Raw genomic sequence first — 23481 nt, 5'->3', positions numbered from 1 at the left:
CCTGGAACAACACATCTGGAGCAGGGTTACCCGCTGTGCCTGCAGTCTGCACCCAGGACCCTGTACAGCTCACAGGAACTGGTTGATGCTCCTTCCTTCTCTGTAGCAAGGACCACGCCCTCAGGCGTTTTCCCTCTTCTTGTTTCTCCTTCCTTCTCGATCATGAGGAAGTATGTCTTTGTGGGCAGTCGTGCTCAGCCCCGTTTCAAGAAGAAATGCCCTTTGCCTAGTTATTCACTGCAAGTGCTCATTTCCGCTCTCAAGTTCCATTTCAATCTTCTTTTCAGAACGGAGACATTCTCTAGATGCTCGCAGCTTGCTGTGGACTTGGCCAGGTAAACTTCCTCTCATGTGGGAATAAGAAAAGGAATTTTTAAGGTCACCAAAACGGTTAAAATAGTTAAAAATGAAAGGGTTCATAATGGAATCATTATAAATAGTGAACATAAAGATTCATAAATGGGATCAGGCGGTGATCAGTTAACTCTTCTCTCATGGACAAAACTGACTGTAGTCATCTGGTCACATGTCTGGATTTCGGAAAAAGAAAAAAAGAAGAAGGAGGAGGAGGAGGTTTTTACATGCCATAAAAAAGTTCTAGGTAAGTGATGAGTCACTTAATTCTACTCCTGAAACCAATACTACACTATATGTTAACTGACTTGAATTAAAAAAAAAATGTCGGGGCACCTGGGTGGCTCAGTCAGTTAAGCGTCCAACCTCAGCTCAGGTCATGATCTCACTGCTCATGGGTTTGAGCCCCACGTTGGGCTCTGTGCTGACAGCTCAGAGCCTGGAGCCTCCTTCTGATTCTGTGTCTCCCTCTCTTTCTGCCGCTCCCCAGCTCGTGCTCTGTCTCTCTCACTCTCAAAAATAAACATTGAAAAAAAAATTTTTTTTAAGTTTAGAACAAGATGAAAAGCTAATGAATAAATTAGGAAAACATCAAATACTAACTAAGTTAAACACTTTTACTATGCAACACTTCACATTTTAAAACATCACACCTTTCAACCTGATCAAATAACTTTTGTGTCCAGAAAGCAGGAGACGCACCTGGGGTGGGGGCACAATGCTTCTGCACAGTGGAAGCAAAATGCCACCACTCACTCATCTGCTCTCCCCATCTGCCCACGGATCTCATGGATTCAGAACAACAGCCCCTCCTTCCGACTGTCCAGGAAGTTTACTTTTCATTCAGCTTCTCCTTTCTCCCGTGTCCAATCACAAATGGAGTCACATTTGTACTACACTCTGGATCCTTCCATGAGGAGATTCTCCTAGTGGACACTTCCATCCCCTAAATATGAGCCCACTGTGGCTGAGGCAGAGCCACTATTTAGGAAACCAACAGGAATGCTTACAGGAAGAGAGGAAGGCTCTGTCCCCATCCCATGTGAAGGCTCATAAAGCCCACTGTAGACAAGATTTTTAGAGATTTTTAGAGAATAACCTGTAAAGAGAAAAGTTGACACAGAAAGGCACAAAGATTTCTGAGTTTTCACCCGGGAAATTAAAAACAGACATCAAAAAAGGACTGAGCTTGGAGGAAGAGATGATTCATTATATCTCTAATATCTTGACACACAGCTGCTTCTCAAGGGTTTTGGAACCAGTCTCAGAGAATATGCAACCGCACAAATAGTACAAGTTGAGTAAGAGGTGAAGGAATGAACTGACGTATTGGGTCTGGGGGAAATCCACTGAAAACTTCTTGCATTTTGAGTATTTAATGCCATTGCCACAACACTTCCTGGTTCCTGATGGCTGGTGAGGCTTGTCCTCTGGTCTGTAGGCAAAACCTGTAGTGAATTTTTACCGGTCACTTATTCAGCAGCAGAATCAGCACTCGATTCCTGACCAGTGGTTTATTAGAAACCCACCAAAACACCCAGGACAGGGCCTGATCCAGATGTCAGGATTAACAGGCAAAACAGGTCGGAGTGTCACAAGATGAGGACACATGAAGAAAAGGGCAAGCAAGCAAGAAAATGAATAGACGAACATTTTCAAGAATTGAGGGAAAGGAAGACAGAAGTGAGGAAGAACATTGTAAGAAAGAGAGATATTAGCCCAGCGTCCCCAGGGGCCATGGCCACATCCATTAGAGGGAGCACCCAATCACGAAGGACAGAAATCCACCTTTTTGGGCTGAAACCGTACAGGAAATGAATGGGCTGATGGAACTGGGGATCCCAGGGTTATTGGGGTTCCAGTCCCTTCTGTGGGTCTGTGTGTCTGCCTTCACTTTTGTGATGCTTTGGTTTTGTTGTTGCTACTGTTTTCTGCTTCACGGGAATATGATGACAAATGAAAACTGTACCTTTGTACAGCGTGCAGCTTTCCAGCTACCCAGGGAGGAAGGCTGGGAGGCACCACGGGCGACACGGGCCTTCGCCAGGTCCGACAGGTGCAGCACAGCCTGTGATGTGACAAGAACAAAAGTCCTCCTGATGAAAGTCTTCCAACAACTACTCCGAGAGGACGGCCTGAAGAACGTCGGGGGCCAGTGAACACGGCATGCAGGGAGCTGCAGGTGACGCTCAGGTCCTGAGCTGTGGAGCCTCCAGTTTGACATGCAGCATTTTGACCGAAAATGAAGCATTGGTCAAGAAAACCTGAATTCAAGCAAACCATGAAAGTGAATTGTTATGCTGCATTTATCACACATTAGAATACTTTTAATTGCGAGGCAAGAATTCTGTTTTCTTTAAAAACCGTAAAAGGAAATACACACTTGATGTTTGGTATATGTTTGGAACAAGGTAACATGATGCCACAATCACTCTTGGTAACACGGCCACCACCTCACACCCGGATCCTCTCCTTTCTCTTTCTTTCTTTTCTGTTTCTTGTGGCGAGAACACTTTGGATCTACCCTCTCGGAAAACTTCGTGTGTAGAATTTCTCTGCCTTCTTGTATGTAGGTGTCATCCTCAGGCTTGCTTCCCTGACGCTGAAAAATGGGTTGAAGTTGTGTCAGGCTTCATGCCCGACCTTATCATCCAAGACGATAGAGACCATCTCTCTCCTTGCCATCAACCACAAGAATCGGAATGCCTGTGACCCGAGCCACCTGGAGCCAGTGTCTGGCCCCAAACCATCGCACTGGGGAAGGTCAAGTGGCTCCTGTCTGGTGAGTGGCCTGAACTGGATGGAACCTGTCCATGCTTCATCTCGTCGCATTGTCAAGGATGCTTTCTCCTGAGGGATTCAGGGTGATCAGAGCCCAGGGCCACACACAAAGCTGAAATCGACCAACCGAAACCCACAAGGTGGCCATGAGGTAGACTAGACCCTAGAGAAGAAGCCAATGGGTCTCATCTAGGGGAGAAATTTGGGGAAGTGCCATGATTTGCTCTCTCCCTCCCAATATTTTTCACCTTTGCCACCTCTCCCATCTCAATATTATCTCCCAGAAATGTCCCCATGTGCAGCAGTGGGAACCTGCATTTGTTCCCTCTGGACGTTCTCCTGCCCTGAGCCTCTCCTCTCTGACCCTGAACAGATTAGAACTAAGTCTCTTTCGCCATTGAACACAAAGAGCTTCCTGTACTAAGAAACTATTAGAAACAACAATTAAAACCTTAAAAAATCAAGAAAGCAGAATTTTCAAACCCCAAAGGCTATAATAACCTTTTCCTCCCCACTACCTTCCACTCCAAATGTCCCTGCTGCATGGTCAGGGCTTGAGAAAGGTTTATTGAGTGAATTAATGAAATCTACAGTAACTGAAGTCTGTCCATGGATGTTTCCACTGCCTTTGGGGTCATAAGTCACAAAGAGTCCATGTTCATTATTCACGGAGTCTGTCTGTGCAGATTGGTCTTCCTACTGGCATTGATTTGTAACCCCAGACACATGTGCTCATTGATGTTCATGGACACATAGAGTGGCCGACATGTGTCACACACCCCACATGTTCCCCAGTGAGGATGAACCAGGTACCGCTCTGCCTTCCTGTGTGAATTCCCACACTGCAAACACGTGTCCTATTCACGATCCATTTGGTGCCACACTTTCCGCATTTACATGCTCTTTCTTGGTGATTTTGTATTTAAAATGACCCTGAATCCCAGAGCTACAAGGAGGATGGGTGGTCCTAAGCACAGAAGGCGGGATGTGCCTCACAGACAAAAACACCTGTGCAGGTAAGGCTCGCTCAGGCTCACAAGGCAGAGTTGTGGGCCATGAGGTCAGTGGTAATGAATCAATAATACAATAAATTCAGGAAAGGAACAGAAAATTTGTGATGGCCATGTGGAGCCACTCTAGAAAGTACTAAAGTCACATCTAGGATGCTATGATGACACCACAGAAAAGGGGAAAGGAAACTATATTCGTGGATTCATGAGATGATGACCATTTCTTGTTTGTTTCTAAAGCATCATGGGCAGCACAGCTTTGGGGCTGAAAGCCAAAGACCCTGGATATCACAGTACCCATGCAGGGGAATATTACAAACTTTTGAGCTGGTATTTCCGTATAGGGAAATAGAGCATGCAATCAATTATTTGGAAATATATATATATATATATATATATATATATATATATATATATATGAATAAGCTCTATTTAAACACAAACACACGGGAAACAAGGCTGTGTATTCATCAGTGGGCAAGTGTTGCGGGCAGAGGCTCCCATGATCCGAACCCCCTATTAACTCCAGGAGCAATGGCTCACTGTGGCTGATTCCGTGTCCTCAGGGACTGGGACACAGCAGCCACGAATGTGAGGATGCTCTGTATGCCCTCTCCCTGCCGGACCCCCGTTCATTCCCGAGCACAACACTCTTCCTGGCTTTTCTGGACCCACTCGTTTCCCTCCAGGGACGCACTCACACTGCTACCTCTCAGGCACCACATATATGCACCTGTGAATCCCCTGCTGGTTTTGCTAAAATGCAAATTGTGATGCAGTGAACCTCAGCTGAGGCCAAGCCCCTATACTGCCAACAAGCCCCCAGGTGACGTCTCTGCTGCTGTCCTGGGGGCCTCAAACAACCAGGACCTGCATCTGCCCTCCTCCTTTCATCCACAACAGGTCCACTCCAACAGGTGTCTGTGTTTAAATAATAGAAATATCCACAGACAAAACTGTATTCTCCTCAGAGGCTCAGAGATGTTACCAAGGAACCATGACAGTATCAAGTCTCCAGGCAAAGTGAAAAGACTTTTAACAAGAAGAACATCAAACGTCTCAACTACTACAAACACGACAGGAGGCAAAAGAAGAAAAACCTATGAAACTGGCATCAATTCAACACAGACTTTTATTGAGGACATATTCCATGCAGGCGAGACTCCTTGCCAAGGATACAAATATTAGAAAGACATGGACTTTACTCTCAAGAGACCTAAGAATTAGGATGGAAAAGGGACCCAACTGGGGACAATAAGGGATGGGTAGTGAGTCATACGTTTGCCAAAGAGAAACTATGGACGTTGGAAATTCTCAGCAGGCAGAGACTGCTTCCCCTTGAAAATCAGGGAGGGCTCCCTGGAGGAAGTGACATCTGATGCCTGTGACCCAGGGAGGTACTCACGCTTCATTTTACTTGGAGAAAATGTAGAATTTAACTCCAAGAATCAGGTGAGAACAACAAAGCCCGCTAAATTATTCTTGGCCGATATTGACAACTGATCATCGAGCAGAAAGGAAAGACAAAAGTTGCACACGGAGACTTGCAAATCCATCACCACTGAGCTGGGTTTAGGTAAGTGCTGGAACTGGGGCTGCTGGGATCTCTCTCCGGAGGGAGGCCAGTGCACTGAGGTCTCCAGTGTGATTTCCTGGGAGGAACAGATTGGAAATGCTCTGCAGCAGGTGGAGGTGAGGACTCCAGGGGAAACGGCGTGGTGAGGAGGAGGGCTGAGGACAGACAGGAAGGTGGGGACACAGTTGGGAAAGAGCAGAAACACGGTTCCAGACTTACCAGCGCTTCCAGAGCCAGAACGCAAGACCTGCCAGAAGCACCAGGGGCACGATCACCGCCAGGAAGACCAAGCCCACGGGGCGGTGCTGCTCTGTGGGTTTGGTGCACAGAGGGTGTCAATTCCCATCCACCCCGGGTTGACCTGCACCTACCTGGTCCTTTTTGCTCCCGTCACCCTCTGCCTCACCAACCACCCTTCCTCTTTCTCCTCTCCCATCCCTGCTCACAGATGGACCCTTCAACCAACCCTCTGCTTCCTGCTGTATCTACAGGACCCTCACACCCAGCTCTCCATTTCTTAGGTCACTAAATTTTAGTCCTTTATGATCTGGAGTCCCTAGAATCCCAACTTTGTATCTATCTCTCCTGCACTGCTGGAGGACCACCCTTTCCCTGCTGGGCACCAGCCCTTTCTCACCCCAGTAGAGGACAATATCCTGGCCTTCTAGACTGCTGTGTCTCACTCGGCAAGAGAGGCCGGCTGCCTCCCTGGCTTCCACATCCAAGGATGTCTGAAGATACCATGTCCCATCAGCATGGGGCAAGACCTCGCCTCGTCGGGTGCCCTGGTGCTCCTGTTCACCCCGCATCCACGTCACCCACACTGGCTTTGGGTAGAAGCCAGAGACGTGGCACACGAGGAGCAGACGGCCAGGCCCCGGACTGGGGCCAGTGGACAGCCAGGCCTCGGGCCTCACTGCAGAGACAGGACAGGAATTCTCAGACTGAGAGGGAAGATCTTCACATCAGTTGAGATACATACATCGCTCCACCTCTAGAAACCTGTCAGCATCATCCCCTCTCCCTCCTGGCCCCCTCTTACCCTGAAGCTGAGAAATGGTGCGAATTTATGAATGCACAGAGAGAATGCTTGGAGGTTGGGAGCAGAACTGACCTTGGCGCTTGAGATATGCCTTTCCTGCATCAAGAAGACCCAAGAGGAACTGAGGGCAGGTGTCACTGAAAAGTGTGTGTATAATTTCATTGATCACATAGAACCGATTGAATAGTGTGCAGACTTCTTCGGTCCTTCTGCCTCCCTTTGGAGATGGCCACCATGACGTGTTCTGGAAGCTCATGAGATCTGATCCTTGATATGCAATCTCCACAAATCCTACCGATGCTTCCCCAAGGTGCAGCTCACAGCCTCCTTCCAGCTGGACCTGAAACGGATCTGGAAAGAGAGGGTGTGAGATACAGGAATAGAGAAGGGAAAGTGTTGCCATGAGGTGAGTGGAAGCCATGGATGGAGGAAGGAGAAGTTGAGGGTATTGGAAGGAATCAAGCAAAGTGTGCTTTGAGTGAAGGCTCAGAGAGAGGGGAAGTGGTGGTCACTGGAAGCAGAGGAGGAGGTGAATGCGGAAGAAACCAGTGTTGGAGGAGTGACTGGAAGGGTGTGGGCAGAGAACAGGGAAGGCCTCCACTGGAGAGCTTGGATAAAATCATCTAGGGTGAGAAGAGAGAAGTGGATACAGGGAACACATAGACAGAGCTCATTGAGGGGACTGAACAGGGAGAAAAGCACATTTCAAGGATGTGTCACAGAGTGAGGGAGAGGAGGACGTCTGGCTGCAGGCCAGGGAATAGGGTGGTCACTGAAGACATTACTGAAGGCCTCAGAGCACAGCCTGAGGTCAACGAGGGGAGGGGAAGGAGCAGAAGACATAAGGCTTTTCGAGAATCAGGGTCTGGCTTCTGCCCCCTGAACAGACAGGTGTGATTCAGTTTTACGATGGGGAATCGAGAGGTTCAGCAGCCAGTGGAGGCTCTTTCCTGGAGGAAGAAGGAACTCATGGCTACACACACACCGGCCACCTCCATCCCACCTGCCCTGAGGGACCTGAACTCACATTCAAGCTGCCATTGACTGACATGGTCCTGAAATACCTGAAGAAATCTAATGGAGTATGAATAGAATAACTTTTCCAGTTCCATGAACTTCTCATTGCTGAAGTTGCCCCTGGACCAAGGCCGCAGGAAAATGAAAGCTCCGGTCTTGCTGTCCCAGCCATGAGTCTGCAGCTGTCCCAGCCAAGCTGAACCCTGATTTTGTGTCCGGGCACGGTTGTAAAAAGATGAGGTCAGGATGATTCGAAAACTGATTGGCTCCTGGAAGTCTGTGCCAGAAGAACAGATAGACCGAGGAAGAGGAAGGCAGAGGGAAGGAGAGAGAATCAGCAAAAGGGGCCAGGGAGGGGCACCGAAATCTGGAGGACAGGGAGCCGTAGTTCCCTCTGGAGACACGTGCTGCCCCAGAGCCCCGAGCTTGGCACCCACCATTCAGAAGAGCACAAGGCCCTGGGGTCAGGGAGGCTCAGGGAGGAACCAGGTGGACATGCCTCACTCCCCAGGAATGTGCTGGGGAACCCACACCATGTGTGCACGTGTGTACAGACACCAATGCACACACGTACACACACGCTCAGAGTTACACGTGATTTGCACACACATAGACACAGATGCAAATACAGACATACAGACACCCACCCACACACGTGCACACACGGCAGAAACACACAGAGATACACAAGCACCTATACACACATACTCATACACATATACACACATGCACACATGTACACAACAACACATGTGCACACATGACACACATCACACAAATGTAGACAAACACTCTTGCACCGACCAGGCAGGGCCACATCCTCACCATCGTCACTGTCACCACCTGGGACGAGAACCGTGAGCAAGACCAGTTGCAACAACAGCATCTTTTTGCAGATGTGCTTTCTTTCTCTCGGAAAGTGGGTCTTCGGCGTCTGTTCTCACAAACCTCCCCACACGCAGCCCCTCTCTTCTGACTTCCTTCTCAACACACCCGCCTGCCCTGAGTCTCCGCGACAATGCAAATGGGCTCCGCCCTCAACCCTGGACACCTACTCAGACTCTCACTTCCCCTCCGGGTCTGACCCTCCTCTCGGCTTCCAGCTTCTCCCTGTCACCAGCCTCCGTCGTGCTCCCTGAGGCCCTGATTCAGGCCCTGTTCAGGCTGGGGAACAAGTCTCGTGTGGCATGGAAAAGGGACCCTACCTTCCATGCCTTTTCTCCTCATCCAGACAGTAACCCATGAAGACACACGGCTCCCCAGGACCCAGCCCTGGACCCTGCTGTCACCTTCTCGTGACCTTGGGACACCCCACAAGGGCTTCCGTCCATGTCTCACCCCACCCCAACCCATTCCCATCTATGCCTTCTCACTGTCTGCATTAAAATGCAAAATCCACCAGATAAATTTGAAGGTCACCTTCTTTTCATTGAGGAAAGGGGTCTAATCATGCAGATGACTTCCTCTCTTGGGGGATGGAGAGGGTCCATGTGAGAGAGGTCCTCACTTGTGATGAACAGAGAATTCCTCACTGACGGGGGAAGACTTACATTTCTGGGGGAGGTTGGACTGCACTTAGGTTAGGTGAAACAAGGTTTGGGGAGTTGGCCTGCCCAAGGCACCATTTTGAGCCCATGGGTTTCTTTTAACACTTACTCTATTCGCTTTTCCAAATTTCGCCATGATTGCCTGTGTAACAGTATCAACAACCACCAGTTCACCATTATTTTAGGGGAGAATCAGTTGCCATCAGAGAGACCACAGGATATTGAAACATCTGAAGAATACCTCCTCAGTCGGACTTGCATTAATATATATTCACTCACCAAACAGTCGCTTAACAGCTTCCTGGATCCAAGCACCTCACTACGCGCAGGACAATACAGTGTTCACAATGCAACCACTATTCAAGGAGCTTTTAGTCTACTTGGGAAGAAAATCATGTCAACCAAGAACTAACCATTTTGGTGTGCTGAGTTTTCTTTTAATGTGCAGACTCTAGACTCTAACAAACCTGCCTGAAACAATATTTACTAAAGTGGTGACCTTTACAGGTGTTTGCCCTCTCAGAATCTTGACTCAGTTGTTGGCTCAGGTGTTTCTAATCCCCTGGAACCGGATCCCAAATCCAACAGGGCCTGGCAAGTGGTAGGCACTCGATGATTAACTCTGAGTGATTGGATAATTCAGTTCAGGCATCAAATTATTCTTAAAGGTTATGGATTTCTTTGACATAAAAATGTTTTTAGTATCCAAAAGTATTAGTTGTAATCCTACTTGAAATCTGAATCTACACAGTTATCTTTTGGATTCAAGCATATGCTAATAACCATGAAGTTCACACCGAGGGTCCTACGGCAAATCTACAACAAGAAATCGTGGGAATTTATAGTGTGTGGACTTAATAGAGTGTTCTGGAATCGTGTATCCAGATTCCCTTCCTACTATTCCTGCTAGAATGTTCCATGTTTGTCTCATGAGTTGGCCGTGCTGGACATGCTGACCTTCTACTTCCATGGTGTTCCTAAGTGTTTAAAAGCCCTTAAGTATTTGTGCTTTATGTCATCTGGATAATGTGTTTGGGCTATTTGTCTGGTTATTTCTTGGATCACCAGTAAACTGAAATAAACTCAGGCTGTTGAGAGAAAGATAATATTTTTGGCAAGTTCAGACTGAAACATAGAAAATTGGAAAGAGCTCACTCCCACACATAAGATTTTGAAAAGCTGGATCGTCCAAATCACTTCTCTGGAATCCATCAAAGTTGAAGGGTGAGAGCATGTTGTCAACCCAAAATCTAGGGAAATACAGACTCCTCCAAGGAAATCAGGGATTCAGATGCCAGAGGCTTTATAAACCAGAATGAATAATTCAGCTACAATTGTTAACAAATGACTGAAGGCTCATTGAGGACTGGGAGGCCCTGAGAGTCACAGACTTAGCAAATTTGATATATCTCTAGGCTTTTGCCCATTGGCCTCCCAGGGTCCTGACAAACTGAAGTCCAGGATACAGACTAGAGAACTGGTTTCTGGTGGTACAAGCCTGACGTCTGACAGCAGCTCCCTCCTAAGAAGGGCAGGAAGACCACCATCCCCCATACAGGAAGGAGCCTTCACTGGGTGTGGGAAGGGCAGGGAGCCCCACTACCTCAGGGCACAGTGAGCCACTCTGCAGCTGGGGGGAGGGGCAGAGGGGGAAGGGACAGGAACACACCTTGTCCCAGACTAAGAAGTTCCATCTGCTGAGGCAAAGGGGGGAACTCTCAGAAGGCCCAGTCCCCAAACTGAAACACAAGACACCTGGCTGAGGATGGGACTGGACCAGAGCAGAGGTAGCGTCCCTCTCTCTGTCCCAAGCAGACCAGCCAGCAGGGAACCAAGGGCAGCTCCTGCTGGTGGGGGTTCAAGACGATGAAGATACATGCCCATGAGCCACATCCTGTTAGAAAAAGAAAATCGCAGACCCAAAAGGATGTCATCAGCTGAGTTCCCACCCTGGGACTTCATACCCAATTGAACAAACTACAACCACCCAGAAATGTAGACTTATCCAGTCATCACCAGTAAATTTTTCTTTCCATCAGAGCAATGAGTCTGTCACCTGGTTTCTCTCCAGCCCCCAAAGACAGATGAGGTCATATGCATGATAAGAGCCCTTACTCTTCCCCCAAGAAAGAGGCCTGATTCCTGGAACAATCCTTCACTTTTGCTGCTATCTCCCCGGCCCCACCCTCCTTCTATAAAAACCTTCCATTTGTACAACTTCTCTAAGTGCCTACCTGAGGGCCACATGGGGTGATGTGTGATTCATGGATCATTTAATAAAGCAATTATTGCTGAAATCTATGAGGTTAAATTTTCTTATTTACCAATTCTAAAGTTTGCTCTGGATGATTAAATGTACATATCAAAAAAAAAAAGCCTGGAGGACAAGATTATTTGTTATGTCTTAAACACCTGTACACACAGCTGCCTCTCATACATTTTAGAACCAGTCTTAGAGAACATGTTTACCATACAAATAGGAAAAGCTGACTAAGTCATGAATGAATGAATGAATGAATGAATAACAGAATGTACGTATGAATGAATGAATGAATGAATGAATGAATGAATACATGTGTTGGGAAGAAATCCATGGAAAATTTCTCACATTTTGAGTATTTAATGCCATTGCCACGACAGCTCCTGGTTCATGAAGGCTGGTGCAGCTTACCCTTCCATCTCTAGGAAAACTCTGGAGAAAATTTTTACCAGTCACGTACCCAGCAGCTGAACGAGCACTCGATTCCTGATCAGCGGTTTGTTAGAAACCCACGAAAACACCCAGGATAGGGATTGATCCAGATGTCAGTGTCAATAAGACAGGGTAAGAGTGTGACAGGTGAGGACATGTGAAGAAAAAGGCAAGCAGGTAAGAAAAAGAATAGAGGAATATTTTCAAGAATTGAAGGCAAGGAAGAGAAGAGTGAGGAAGAACACCGCAAGGAAGAGAGATATTATCCCAGCATCCCCAGGGGCCACGTCCACGTCCATCAGAGGGAGCACCCAATCACAAAGGACAGAAATCTACCTTTTTGGGCTGAAACCATACAGGAAATGAATGGGCTGATGGAACTGGGGATCCCAGGGTTATTGGGGCTCCAGTCCATTCTGCGGGTTTGTGCGTCTGCCTTCACTTTTCTGATGCTTTGGTTTTGTTGTTGTTACTGTTTTCTGCTTCACGGGAATATGATGACAAATGAAAATTGTACCTTTGTACAGAGTGCAGTTTTCTAGCCCCTGAGGAAGGATGGCTGGGAGGCCCCACGGGCCACATGGGCCTTCGCCAGCTCTGGCAGGTGCAGCAGAGCCTGTGATGTGACATGAACAAAGGTCCTCCTGATGAAAGTCTTCCAACAGCTTCTCCAGGAGGACGGCCTGAAGAACGTCGGGAGCCCAGGGCACACGGCATGCAGGGAGCTGCAGGTGACGCTCAGGTCCTGAGCTGCCGAGCCTCAAGTGGCATGCAGCATTTTGAAGGAAAACGAAGAATTGGTCAAGAAAACCTGAATCCAAGCCAACCATGAAAATTAACATTTTGTGTAGCTTTCATCCCACATTTGAATACTTTTAATTGCTGGGCAATAAACTCTGTTTTCTCCAAAAAAAACATAAAACGAAGTACACACTTGATGTACAGGGTGACGTGATGCCCACAACAACACTACCCCACCACCTCACATCTGGGTCCTCTCCTTTCTCTTTCTTTTCTCTTCTTCTCATTCTTGTGGTGAGAACACGTTGGATCCAACCTCTTGGAAAACTTCACATGTACAGTTTCTCTGCCTTCTTGAATGCAGGTGTCATCCTCAGGCTTTCTGTTCTGCTGCTGAAAAATGGATTGTAGTTGTTTATGCTTCATACCCCGACCTTATCATCCAAGACAAGAAAGATCATCTCATTCTCTGCCATTGACCACAGGAACCAGAATGCCTGTGACCTGAGCCACCTGGAACAGGTGCGTGGCCCTGAACCATCACTCTGGGCAAGGACAAGTGGCAGGTGTCTGATGATTGTCATGAACTGGAGGTTACCTGTCCATCCTTTGTCCTGTCACATTGTCAAAGATGCTTTCTCCTGAGGAAGTCAGGCTGATTAGAACCCAGGGCTACACACGAGGGTGGAGTCAACCAACCAAAAACCACAAGGTGGCCATGAGAGCATGACAGGTGGACTGGACCCAACAGAAGCAGGCAAAGAGTCCAATGTAGGGGAGAAGTTTGGTGAAGTGCCATGATTTGCTCTCCCCCTCCCAATGTTTTTCACCTTTTCCATCCCTTCTATCTCAACGTTGTTTTCCAGAAATGTCCACGTGTGCAAACATCTGAACTACTACAAACCTGTCAGGAGGCAAAAGAAAAAGACAAACCTATGAAACACAGGTATTTATTGAGGACATATTCCATGCAGTGGGGCTCCTTGCCAAGGATACAAATATTAAAAAGACATGGACCTCATCTCTAAAGTCCTAAGAATTAGAAGGGAAGGGACCCTAACTGTTGGCAACAAGGGCTGGGGGTCAGGAATAGATTTGCCAAGTGCAGGAAAATGAGGTGCTAATTCTCACCAAGCAAAGACTGTTTCCAGTTATGAATAAGGGATGGCTCACTGGAGGAAGTGATGTCTGATGCCTGTGACGCATGGACGTTGCTGGGACTTCATTATACTCTGAGATAATTTTGAGATTTAAGTCCCAGAGTCAGGTCAGAACAAGAAATCCCCTTAAATTACACTTAACTCATCTTGACAACTGATCACTGAGCAGAAAGGAAAGACAACAGTCACATAGAGACTTGCCGGTCCATCACCACTGAGCTGGGTTTAGGGACGTCCTGGTCCCGGGCTGCCGGGATCTCACTCCAAAGGGAGGCCAGTACGCTGAGGTGTCTTGTGTGATTTCCTGGGAGGAACAGATTGGAAATCATTCTGCAGCAGGGGGAGGTGAGGAACGCAGGGGGGACGGCACTGGGACGAGGAGGGCTGAGGACAGACAGGAAAGTGGGGAGACTCTTCGGAAAGTGCAGAAAGGTGGCTCCAGAGACTTACCGGCGCTTCCAGAGCCAGAGCGCAAGACCTGCCAGAAGCACCAGGGGCACGACCCCCGCCAGGAAGACCAAGCCCACGGGGCGGTGCTGCTCTGTGGGTTTGGTGCACAGAGGGTGTCAATTCCCATCCACCCCAGGTTGACCTGGACCTACCTGGTCCTTTTTGCTCCCATCACCCTCTGCCTCACCAACCACCCTTCCTCCTTCTCATTTCCCATCCCTGCTCAGAGATGGACCGTTCACCCAATCTCTGCTTCCTCCCACATCTACAGGACCCTCACACACAGCTCACCACTTCCTGGGTTACTAAATATATGTACTTCTTAGTCTGGAATCCTAGAATCCCAAGTTTCTCTTCAGGCTCTCCGGCTCTGAGGACCTGCCACTGTCTTTCCCAGAGGGGACCCCGCCCTTTCTCACCCCAGTAGAAGACCATATCCTGGCCTTCTAGACTGCTGTGTCTCACTCGGCAAGACAGGTCGGCTGCCTCTCTGGCTTCCACATCCAAGGACGTCTGAAGATACCATGTCCCGTCAGCATGGGGCAAGACCTCGCCTCGTCGGGTGCCCTGGTGCTCCTGCTCACCCCGCATCCACATCACCCACACTGGCTTTGGGTAGAAGCCAGAGACGTGGCACACGAGGAGCAGACGGCCAGGCCCCGGACTGGGGCCAGTGGACAGCCAGGCCTCTGGCCTCACTGCAGAGACAGGACGGGTATTCTCAGACTGAGAAGGTAGATCTTCACATCGCTTTAGATACACACGTCTTTCCACCTCTAGAAACCTGTCAGCATCACCCCTCTCCCTCTTGGCCCCTTTTCACTCTGAATTTGAGGAAATGTTGCAAATTTATGAGCGCAAAATAGAGAATGCTTGGAGGGAGGGAGCAGGACTGACCTTGCCGCTGAAGATCTGCCTTCCCTGCCTCAAGAAGACCCAAGAGGAAACGGGGGCAGATGTCAATAATATGTGCTCGTATTCTTAAGTTGACCACATGGTACTGATTGAATAGTTTGGAGACCTGCTGAGCCCTCCTTCCACCTTTTGGAGATGGCCACCATGACGTGTTCTGGAAGCTCATGAGATCTGATCCTTCATATGCAATCTTCATGAAGCCTACTGATGATTCCCCAACATGCAGTCCACAGCCTTTTGCCACCTGTACCTGAAAGGGATCTGGGAAGACAGACTGTGTGTTATAGGAAAGGGGGAGAGAAAGAAATGAAATGAGGTGAATATAAGTGAAAGGCAAAGAAAGCAGAGGGAGATATTGAGTGTATTGGAAAGAATGGAGCAAAGTTTGGTTTAGGTGGAGGCTCAGAAAATGGGTGATCACTGGAGGCAGAGGAAGAGGTGAATGACTGAGGAAGGCACAAATGTGGGAGAAGATACTGGAAGGGTGTGGCAGAGAACAGGGAAGGTCTCCAATGGAGAGCTGGGATAAAATCATCTAGGGTGAGGGGAGAGCAGTGGGTACAGGAAACGCATAGATTCACTGAGCGATCTGGATTGGGTGAAAAGCACATTTCAAGGATCAGTCACAGAGTGAGGGAGAGGTGGGTACCTGGCTGGAGGCCAGGAAATGGGGTGGTCATGGGAGATACCAATAAAGACATGACAGCACAGCCTGTGATCAATGAGAAGATGGGAAGTAGCAGAAGACATGAAGGTTTTCAAGAATCGGGGTCTAGGTTCTGCCCCCTAAACACATGTGGAATTCAGTTTTACGATGGGGAGAGACATGAAGTTCAGAAGCCAGGGGACGCTCCTTCCTAGAGGAAGAAGGAACTCAAGGAGATGCACACGCCTGCCACCTCCATCCCATCTGCCCCGATGGATCCAAACTCACATTCAAGTTGCCATTGATGAACATGGTTCTGAAATATCAAAGGAAAAATAATGGAGAATGTCTGTAATGTCCTTTCCTCTTCCCTCAGCTCCTTCTCGCTGAAGTTGCCCTTGGACCAAGGCCGCTTGTACATGAAAATGCCTTTCTTGCTGTCCCAGCCATGAGTCTGCAGCCCATCCAGCCAAGCAGAACCCAGATTTTGTGTCCAGGAATGGTTGTAAAAGGATGCTGTCATGATGCTTCGAAAAGTGATTGGCTCTTGGAAGTCTGTACGAGAAGAAGAGATAGACTGAGGAAGAGGAGGGCATTGGGAAGGAGAGAGAATGCAGAAAAAGGTCTCAGGGAGGGGCATCAAAATCTGGAGGAAAGGGAGCCGTAGTTCCCTCTGGAGACATGTGCTGCCCCAGAGCCCAGAGCTTCATACCCATGGTCCAGAAGAGTACAAGGCCCTGGGGTCAAGGATGCTCAGGAAGGAACTAGGCTGACATCCCACACTCCCCAGGTATGTGCTGGGGAACCCACACCCTGCATGCCCATATGCACAGACACAAATGCACGTATGTACACACACAAATACTCAGAATTATGCACACATGCATACAAAAACACAGATGTACAGACACACACATGTGCACACATGCAAACACAGAGAGACGCACACAGGCACTATCCACACATAATCACATATATTTACACATACAGAACACAAGCACATGCACACCAACGCACACATGTGTGTGCGCACACATACAAGCACACACACAGACACGCGCACACACACGTGCCCCCACAGGGCAGGCCCAGAGTCCTCACCATCGTCAGTGTCACCACCTGGGACAACCGTGAGCAACACCAGTTGCAACAACAGCATCTTATGTGCAGATGTGCTTTCTTTCTCTCGGAAAGTGGGTCTTTGGCGTCTGTTCTCACAAACCTCCCCACACGCAGCCCCTCTCTTCTGACTTCCTTCTCAACACACATGCCTTCCCTGAGTCTCCACGACAATGCAAATGGGCTCCTCCCTCAACCCTGGACACCTACTCAGACTCTCACTTCTCCTCCGGGTCTGACCCTCCTCTCCGGCTTCCAGCTTCTCCGTCACCTGCCTCCATCCTGCTCCCTGAGGCCCTAGTTCAGGTGCTGCAGAACAAGTCTTGTGTGGCATGGAAAAGGGACCCTACCTCTCGTGCCTTTTCTCCTCATCAAGGCAGTAACCCATGAACATGGCTCCCCAGCATCCAGCCCTGGACCCTGCCTTCACCCTGTCTCTCCAGTCCTTGGGACACTGCCCAAGAACTTCCTTCGTGTCTCACCCCCAGCCCAGCTGATTAGTGTTAGTGGTCTTCTGTTTGGTTGGGTTTTTTTGTAATTTCAGTATAGTTAACATACAGTGTTATATTCATTTTACGTGTACAATAGAGTGATTCAGCACCTGTACACCTTACTCAGTGCTCATCAATATAAGGGTAATCCTAATCTCCTTCACCTACTTCACCCACCTGCCACCCACATCCTCCTTGGTAACCAGCGGTGTGTTCTCCATAGTTCAGGGTCCAGTTCCTTTTGTTCTTATCTATTTTTTTGTTGTTTGTTTCTCTTGTTTCTTAAATTCCACGTATAAGTGGAATCGTATGCTATTTGTCTTTCTCTGACTGACTTCTTTCACTTACCATCATATTCTCTAGATCCATCCCTGCGGTTGTGAATGGAAAGATTTCGCTCCTTGTTACAGCTAGTGATATTCCACTGCATGTGTATACCACATCATATTTGTCCATTCATCTACCCATGGACACTTGGGCTGCTTCCATATCTTGGCTATTGTACGTAATGCTGCAATAAACATAAGGGCGCGTGTATCTTTTCAAATTGCTTTTTTTGTATTATTGGGGTATGTATACAGTAGTAGAATTAATGGATCATATGGTAATTCTGCTTTTAGTTTTTTGAGGAACCTCAATACTGTTTCCCTTAGTGGCTGTACCAATTTGCATTCCCACTAACAGGGTGCAAGACTTCCTTTTTCTCCACATCTTCCCCAACACTTGTTTCTTCTGTGTTTGAATTTAGCCACTCTGAATCAGGAGACTATAGATGCTGGAGAGGATGTGGAGAAACGGGAACCCTCTTGCACTGTTGGTGGGAATGCAAATTGGTGCAGCCGCTCTGGAAACCAGTGTGGAGGTTCCTCAGAAAATTAAAAATAGACCTACCCTATGACCCAGCAATAGCACTGCTAGGAATTTACCCAAGGGATACAGGAGTACTGATGCACAGGGGCACTTGTACCCCAATGTTTATAGCAGCACTCTCAACTATAGCCAAATTATGGAAAGAGCCTAAATGTCCATCAACTGATGAATGGATAAAGAAATTGTGGTTTATATACACAATGAAGTACTACATGGCAAGGAGAAAGAATGAAATATGGCCCTTTGTAGCAACGTGGATGGAACTGGAGAGTGTGATGCTAAGTGAAATAAGCCATACAGAAAAAGACAGATACCATATGGTTTCACTCTTATGTGGATCCTGAGAAACTTAACAGAAACCCATGGGGGAGGGGAAGGAAAAAAAAAAAAAAGAGGTTAGAGTGGGAGAGAGCCAAAGCATAAGAGACTGTTAAAAACTGAGAACAAACTGAGGGTTGATGGGGGGTGGGAGGGAGGGGAGGGTGGGTGACGGGTATTGAGGAGGGCACCTTTTGGGATGAGCACTGGGTGTTGTATGGAAACCAATATGACAATAAACTTCATATATTGAAAAAATAAAAATTTTTATAAATAAATAAATAAATAAATAAATAAATAAATAAATAAATTTAGCCACTCTGGTGTGAGGTGATTTCTTGTTGTGGTTTTGCTTTGCATTTCCCTGATGATTAGTGATGTTGAGCATCTTTTCAGGAGTCTGTTGGCCATCTGGGTGTCCTCTTGGGAGAAATGTCTATTCATGTCTTCTGCCCATTTTTTAATTGGATGATTTGTCTTTTTGGTGTTTTATTGTACAAGTTCTTTACATATTTTGGATACTAATCCTTTATCAGATATGTTATTTGTTAATATCTTCTCCCATTCCATAGGCTGCCTTTTAGTTTTGTTAATTGTTTCCTTCACTGTGCAGAAGCTTTTTATCTTGATGCAGTCTCAACAGCTTATCTTTTCCTTTTGTTTCCCTTGCCTCAGGAGACATATCTAGAAAAACGTTGCTGTGGCTGATGTCAGAGACATTACTGGGCATGCCCTTTTCTATGATGTATATGATTTCAGGTCTCACATTTAGGTCCTTAAGCTACTTTAAGTTCATTTTCATGTATGGTGTAAGAAAGTGGTCTAGTTTCTATCTTTTACATGTAGCTGTCCAGTTTTCCCAACACCATTTGTTGAAGAGACTTTCTTTTTCCTATTGCAAATTCTTGCCTCCTTTGTCAAAGATGAATTGACCATAAGATCATTGATTTATTTCTGGGCTCTCTACTCTCTTCCATTCATCTATGTGTCTACTTTTGTGCCAATACCATACTGTTTTGATTACCATAGCTTTGTTGTGTAACTTGAAATATGGAATTGTGATACCTCCAGCTTTGTTTTTCTTTTTCCAGATTTCTTTGGCCATTTGGAGTCTTTTGTGGTTGCATACAAATTTTACATTGTTGGCTTTAGTTCTGTGAAAAATTCTATTGGGATTTAGAGCGGTATTGCACTAAATCTATAGATTGCTTTGGTTAGTATAGACATGTTCACATATTTGTTCTTCCAGTCCATGTGCATGGAATGCCTTTCCATTTCTTTGTGTCTCATTCAAATGTTTTCATCAGTGTGTTATAGTTTTCAGAGCACAGGTCTTTCGCCTCTTTGGTCAAGTGTATGCCTAGATATGTTATTATTTTTGGTGCAACTATAAATGGATGGTTTTCTTAATTTCTCTTTCTGCTGCCTCATTATTAGTGTATATAAATGCAAGGGATTTTTCTAAATTGAATCTGTATACAGTGACCATACTGAATTCATTTATTTTCCCTGGTAGTTTGGGAGGGATCTTCAGGATTTTTATATATAGTATTGGGTCATCTGCAAATACTGAATGTTTTTCTTCTTCTTGGTAAATCTGGATGTACTTTTTCTTGTCTGATTTCTGTGGCTGAGACTTCCAGTACTGTGTTGAATAAAAATGGTGATAGAGGATATCCTTGCCTTCTTCCTGAAATGAAGGGAAATGGTCTCAATTTTCCACTATTAAGTATGATGTTTGCTGTGGGTTTTTTATATATGACCTTTATTATGTCGAGTTGTGTTATATCTAACTCTATTTTGTTGAGGGACTTTATCATCAATGGATGTTGTACTGTGTCAAACAAATTTTCTGCACCTATTGAAATGATCATACAGTTTTTATCCTTTCTCTTGTTATGTCATATATAATACTGATTGATTTGTAAATATTGGATGATACTGAATCTTAGGAATAAATTCCACATGATCATTACAAATGAAATTTTTAATGTATTGTTGGATTCAATCTGTTAATATGATGTTGTGGATTTTTGTACCTTTATTCATCTGAAGTATTGGACTGCAGTTCTCTCTTTTATAGTGTTTTTATCTGCTTTTGGTATCAGGATAATTCTGGCTTCATAAAATGATTTTGAATCTCTGCTTTCCATCCAATATTGTGTAATAGTTTGAGAAGAATAGGTATTATTTCTTCTTTAAATATCTGGTAGAATTCTCCTGTGAAGGTTTCTGGTCCTGGACTTTTGTTTGTTAGGAATTTTTTCCTTACTGATTCAATTTCATTGCTGATAAATGGTCTGCTCCAAGTTTCTATTTCATCTGACTTCATTTATGGGAGATTATGTGTTATTCAGAATCTATCCATTTCTTGTAGGCTGTCCAATTTGATGGTGTATAATTTTTCATAATAGTCTCTTAAAACCCTTTTTGTTTCTGTTGTGTCAGTTGTTATTTTTCCTCTTTAATTTCTGCTTTTGTTTGAGTTCACTCTATTACTCGCTCCTTTTTTATGTACCTGGCAAAATGTTTATCAATTGTGTTGTTCTATTGAAAGAACAACCTAGTTGTTCTCTATTGAAAGAAACCTAGTTTCATTGATCTGTTCTTTTGTGTCCTTTTAAAAAATTTTCTATATAATTTAAATTGTTCTAATCTTTATTCTTTCCTTTCTTCTGCTGCTTAAGGGTTTTATTTCTTCTTCTTTTTCGAGCTCCTTTAGTTGTAAGGTTAGGTTGTTTCTAGAGATTTTTCTTGCTACTTTAGGTAGGCCTGTATTGCTATAAACCTTCCTCTTAGAACAACCTTTGCTATATCCCAGAAATTTTGGACTATTGTGTTTTCATTTTCATTTGTCTCCATGAAATTTTATTTCCTCTTTGATTTCTTGGGCTGATCCATCAATTGCTTAGTGCCATGTTATTTAAACTTCATGTATTTTATGCTTTTTCCAGATTTTTTTTTCTTGTGGTTAATTTCTAATTTCATAGTGTTGCTGTCAGAACAAAATGCTTGGTAGGATTTTCATCTTCTTGAATTTATTGAGACTTGTTTCATTGTGTAATATATGGTCTGTTCTGGAGGATGTTTCATGTGCACTTGAAGAGAATATGTATTCTGCTGTTTTAGGATGGAATGTTCTGAATATACCATTTAGATCTATCAGATTTGATGTATCATTCAAAGCCATTGTTCCTAGTTCATTTTCTCTTTGTGTTTGCTATTAACCGCTTTATGTATTTGGGTGCTTTCATGTAGGGTGCAGAAATATTTACAACTGCTGTATTTCTTGTTCCATTTTTCGATTTATTAGTACATAGTGTTCATCTTTGTCTCTTGGTACAGTTTTTCCTTTAAACACTATTTGGCTTCCATTTCACATTCATTTGCTGGATAAATGTTTCTCCATCCCTTCCTTTTCAATCTACATGTGTATTTAGGTCTGAAATAAGTCTTTTTTAGTCAGTATAAAGATATGACTTGTTTTTTCATCTATCTCATCACACTGTGTCTTTTGATTACAGCATTTAATCTACTTACATTCAATGTATTTATTGTTAGGCATATGCTTACTCCCATTTTGTTACTTGTTTCATTGTTGTTTAGGTATTTTCTGGTTCTTTCTCCTCTTGGTCTCTTTTTTTGTGATTAGTTGTGTTCTTTAGTAATATACTTGGATTGTTTTCTCTTTATTTTTTGAGTATCTACTATTAATTTTTTATTTGTAGTTATCATTTAGGTTATATATATCATCTTCTGTATATAGCAGTCAATATTAACTTATTGGTCACTTAACTTTGAAATCATTCTTTATTCTCTCTCCCCACATTTTAGGGATATGGTGTCATATTTTACTTCCTTTATTTTGTGAGTCCTTTGACTCATTTTTATGTATATCCTTATTTTTACTATTTTTGTGCTTCCTTTCCTTTTGATCTTTCCTTTCCTTACTACTCACAGTTCCTTTCAGTATTTCTTGTATTGTGGGTTAGGGGTCATGAATTCCCATAACTTTTGTTTGTCTGGGAAACTCATTAATTGTTCAATTCAATTGCTGGGTACAGCATTCTTGTTTAGAGGCCTTTTTCTTTCTGCACTTTGAAGATATCATGGCACTCCCTTCTGGTCTGCAAAGTTTCTGATGAAAAATCAGCTGATAGCTTTATGGATTTCCTTTGTATGCAACTGTCTTCTTTTCTCTTGCTGGTTTTAAAATTCTCCCTTATCATGATTCTTTGTCATTTTCATTACTATGTCTTTTGGTGTGGACATAGTAATTTTGTAAGGTTCTCTCTGTGCTGTCTGATTCTTGATTTCTGTTTCCTTCAACAGATTTGGGAATTCTCCAGCTATTCGTTCTTCAAATAAATGTTTTGACCCTTTGCTCTCTTTTCTCCTTCTGTGATCCTGATAATGCAAATGTTACTATGCTTGCCTGTGCCTCTGAGTTCCATAAATCTATTTTCATTCTGTATTATTTTTTCTCTTCCCTGCTCAGCTTGATTGCTTTCCATTTACCTTATCCTCCAGGTTGATGATCCATTCTTCTGCTTCGTATGGTCTACTCTTCATTCCATCCATGTATTTTTAATTTCATCTCTTGAGTTTTCCCTCTCTGATTCTTTCTTTTTTTTATCTTCTCTCCCTTTATTGAGGGTCTCACTGATGCCCTCCATTATTTACTCAAATCAGATGGTTTCCTTATGGTTTCCTTACTTTAAATTCCTTATCAGGTGGGAGTTAAGTTGGCAG

At 45.1% G+C, this 23481-nt stretch overlaps 2 protein-coding genes across 7 annotated transcripts in view; both read right to left on the bottom strand.

Annotated features, from left to right (window-relative positions):
- Positions 1-5259: 5259 nt before the first annotated feature.
- LOC109257280 (T-cell surface glycoprotein CD1a-like) overlaps positions 5260-23481 on the bottom strand; it is a 115860-nt gene continuing 97638 nt past the window's right edge. The window contains exons 1-7 of one of the 5 annotated variants that reach the window (XM_053908883.1): positions 17094-17161; positions 8606-8669; positions 7791-8057; positions 6836-7114; positions 6359-6637; positions 5941-6031; positions 5260-5797 (exon numbers count right to left, since the gene is read on the bottom strand). In XM_053908883.1, coding sequence (XP_053764858.1) covers positions 5701-5797; positions 5941-6031; positions 6359-6637; positions 6836-7114; positions 7791-8057; positions 8606-8666 — 1074 coding nt within the window. In that variant the 5' untranslated portion in view covers positions 8667-8669; positions 17094-17161 and the 3' untranslated portion in view covers positions 5260-5700. Of the gene's footprint in view, positions 5798-5936; positions 6032-6358; positions 6638-6835; positions 7115-7790; positions 8058-8605; positions 8670-12536; positions 13642-17093; positions 17164-23481 lie in introns of those variants that run through there. The other 4 variants (XM_019433293.2, XM_019433290.2, XM_053908885.1 and 1 more) reach the window with 4 other exon arrangements.
- The window catches only part of LOC109260382 (T-cell surface glycoprotein CD1a-like), a 53182-nt gene continuing 43406 nt past the window's right edge, over positions 13706-23481 (bottom strand). For both annotated transcript variants that reach the window (XM_053908888.1, XM_019433304.2), the window contains exons 2-6: positions 16220-16486; positions 15268-15546; positions 14790-15068; positions 14371-14461; positions 13706-14224 (exon numbers count right to left, since the gene is read on the bottom strand). In XM_053908888.1, the coding sequence (XP_053764863.1) occupies positions 14179-14224; positions 14371-14461; positions 14790-15068; positions 15268-15546; positions 16220-16486 (962 nt within the window). In that variant the 3' untranslated portion in view covers positions 13706-14178. The remainder of the gene's footprint in view (positions 14225-14370; positions 14462-14789; positions 15069-15267; positions 15547-16219; positions 16487-23481) is intronic.

This window comes from Panthera pardus, unplaced genomic scaffold (assembly GCF_024362965.1).
Source record: "Panthera pardus isolate Hobbes unplaced genomic scaffold, ASM2436296v1 HiC_scaffold_21, whole genome shotgun sequence".
Lineage (NCBI taxonomy): Eukaryota > Metazoa > Chordata > Mammalia > Carnivora > Felidae > Panthera > Panthera pardus.
This window is presented reverse-complemented; position numbering and strand designations above follow the sequence as displayed.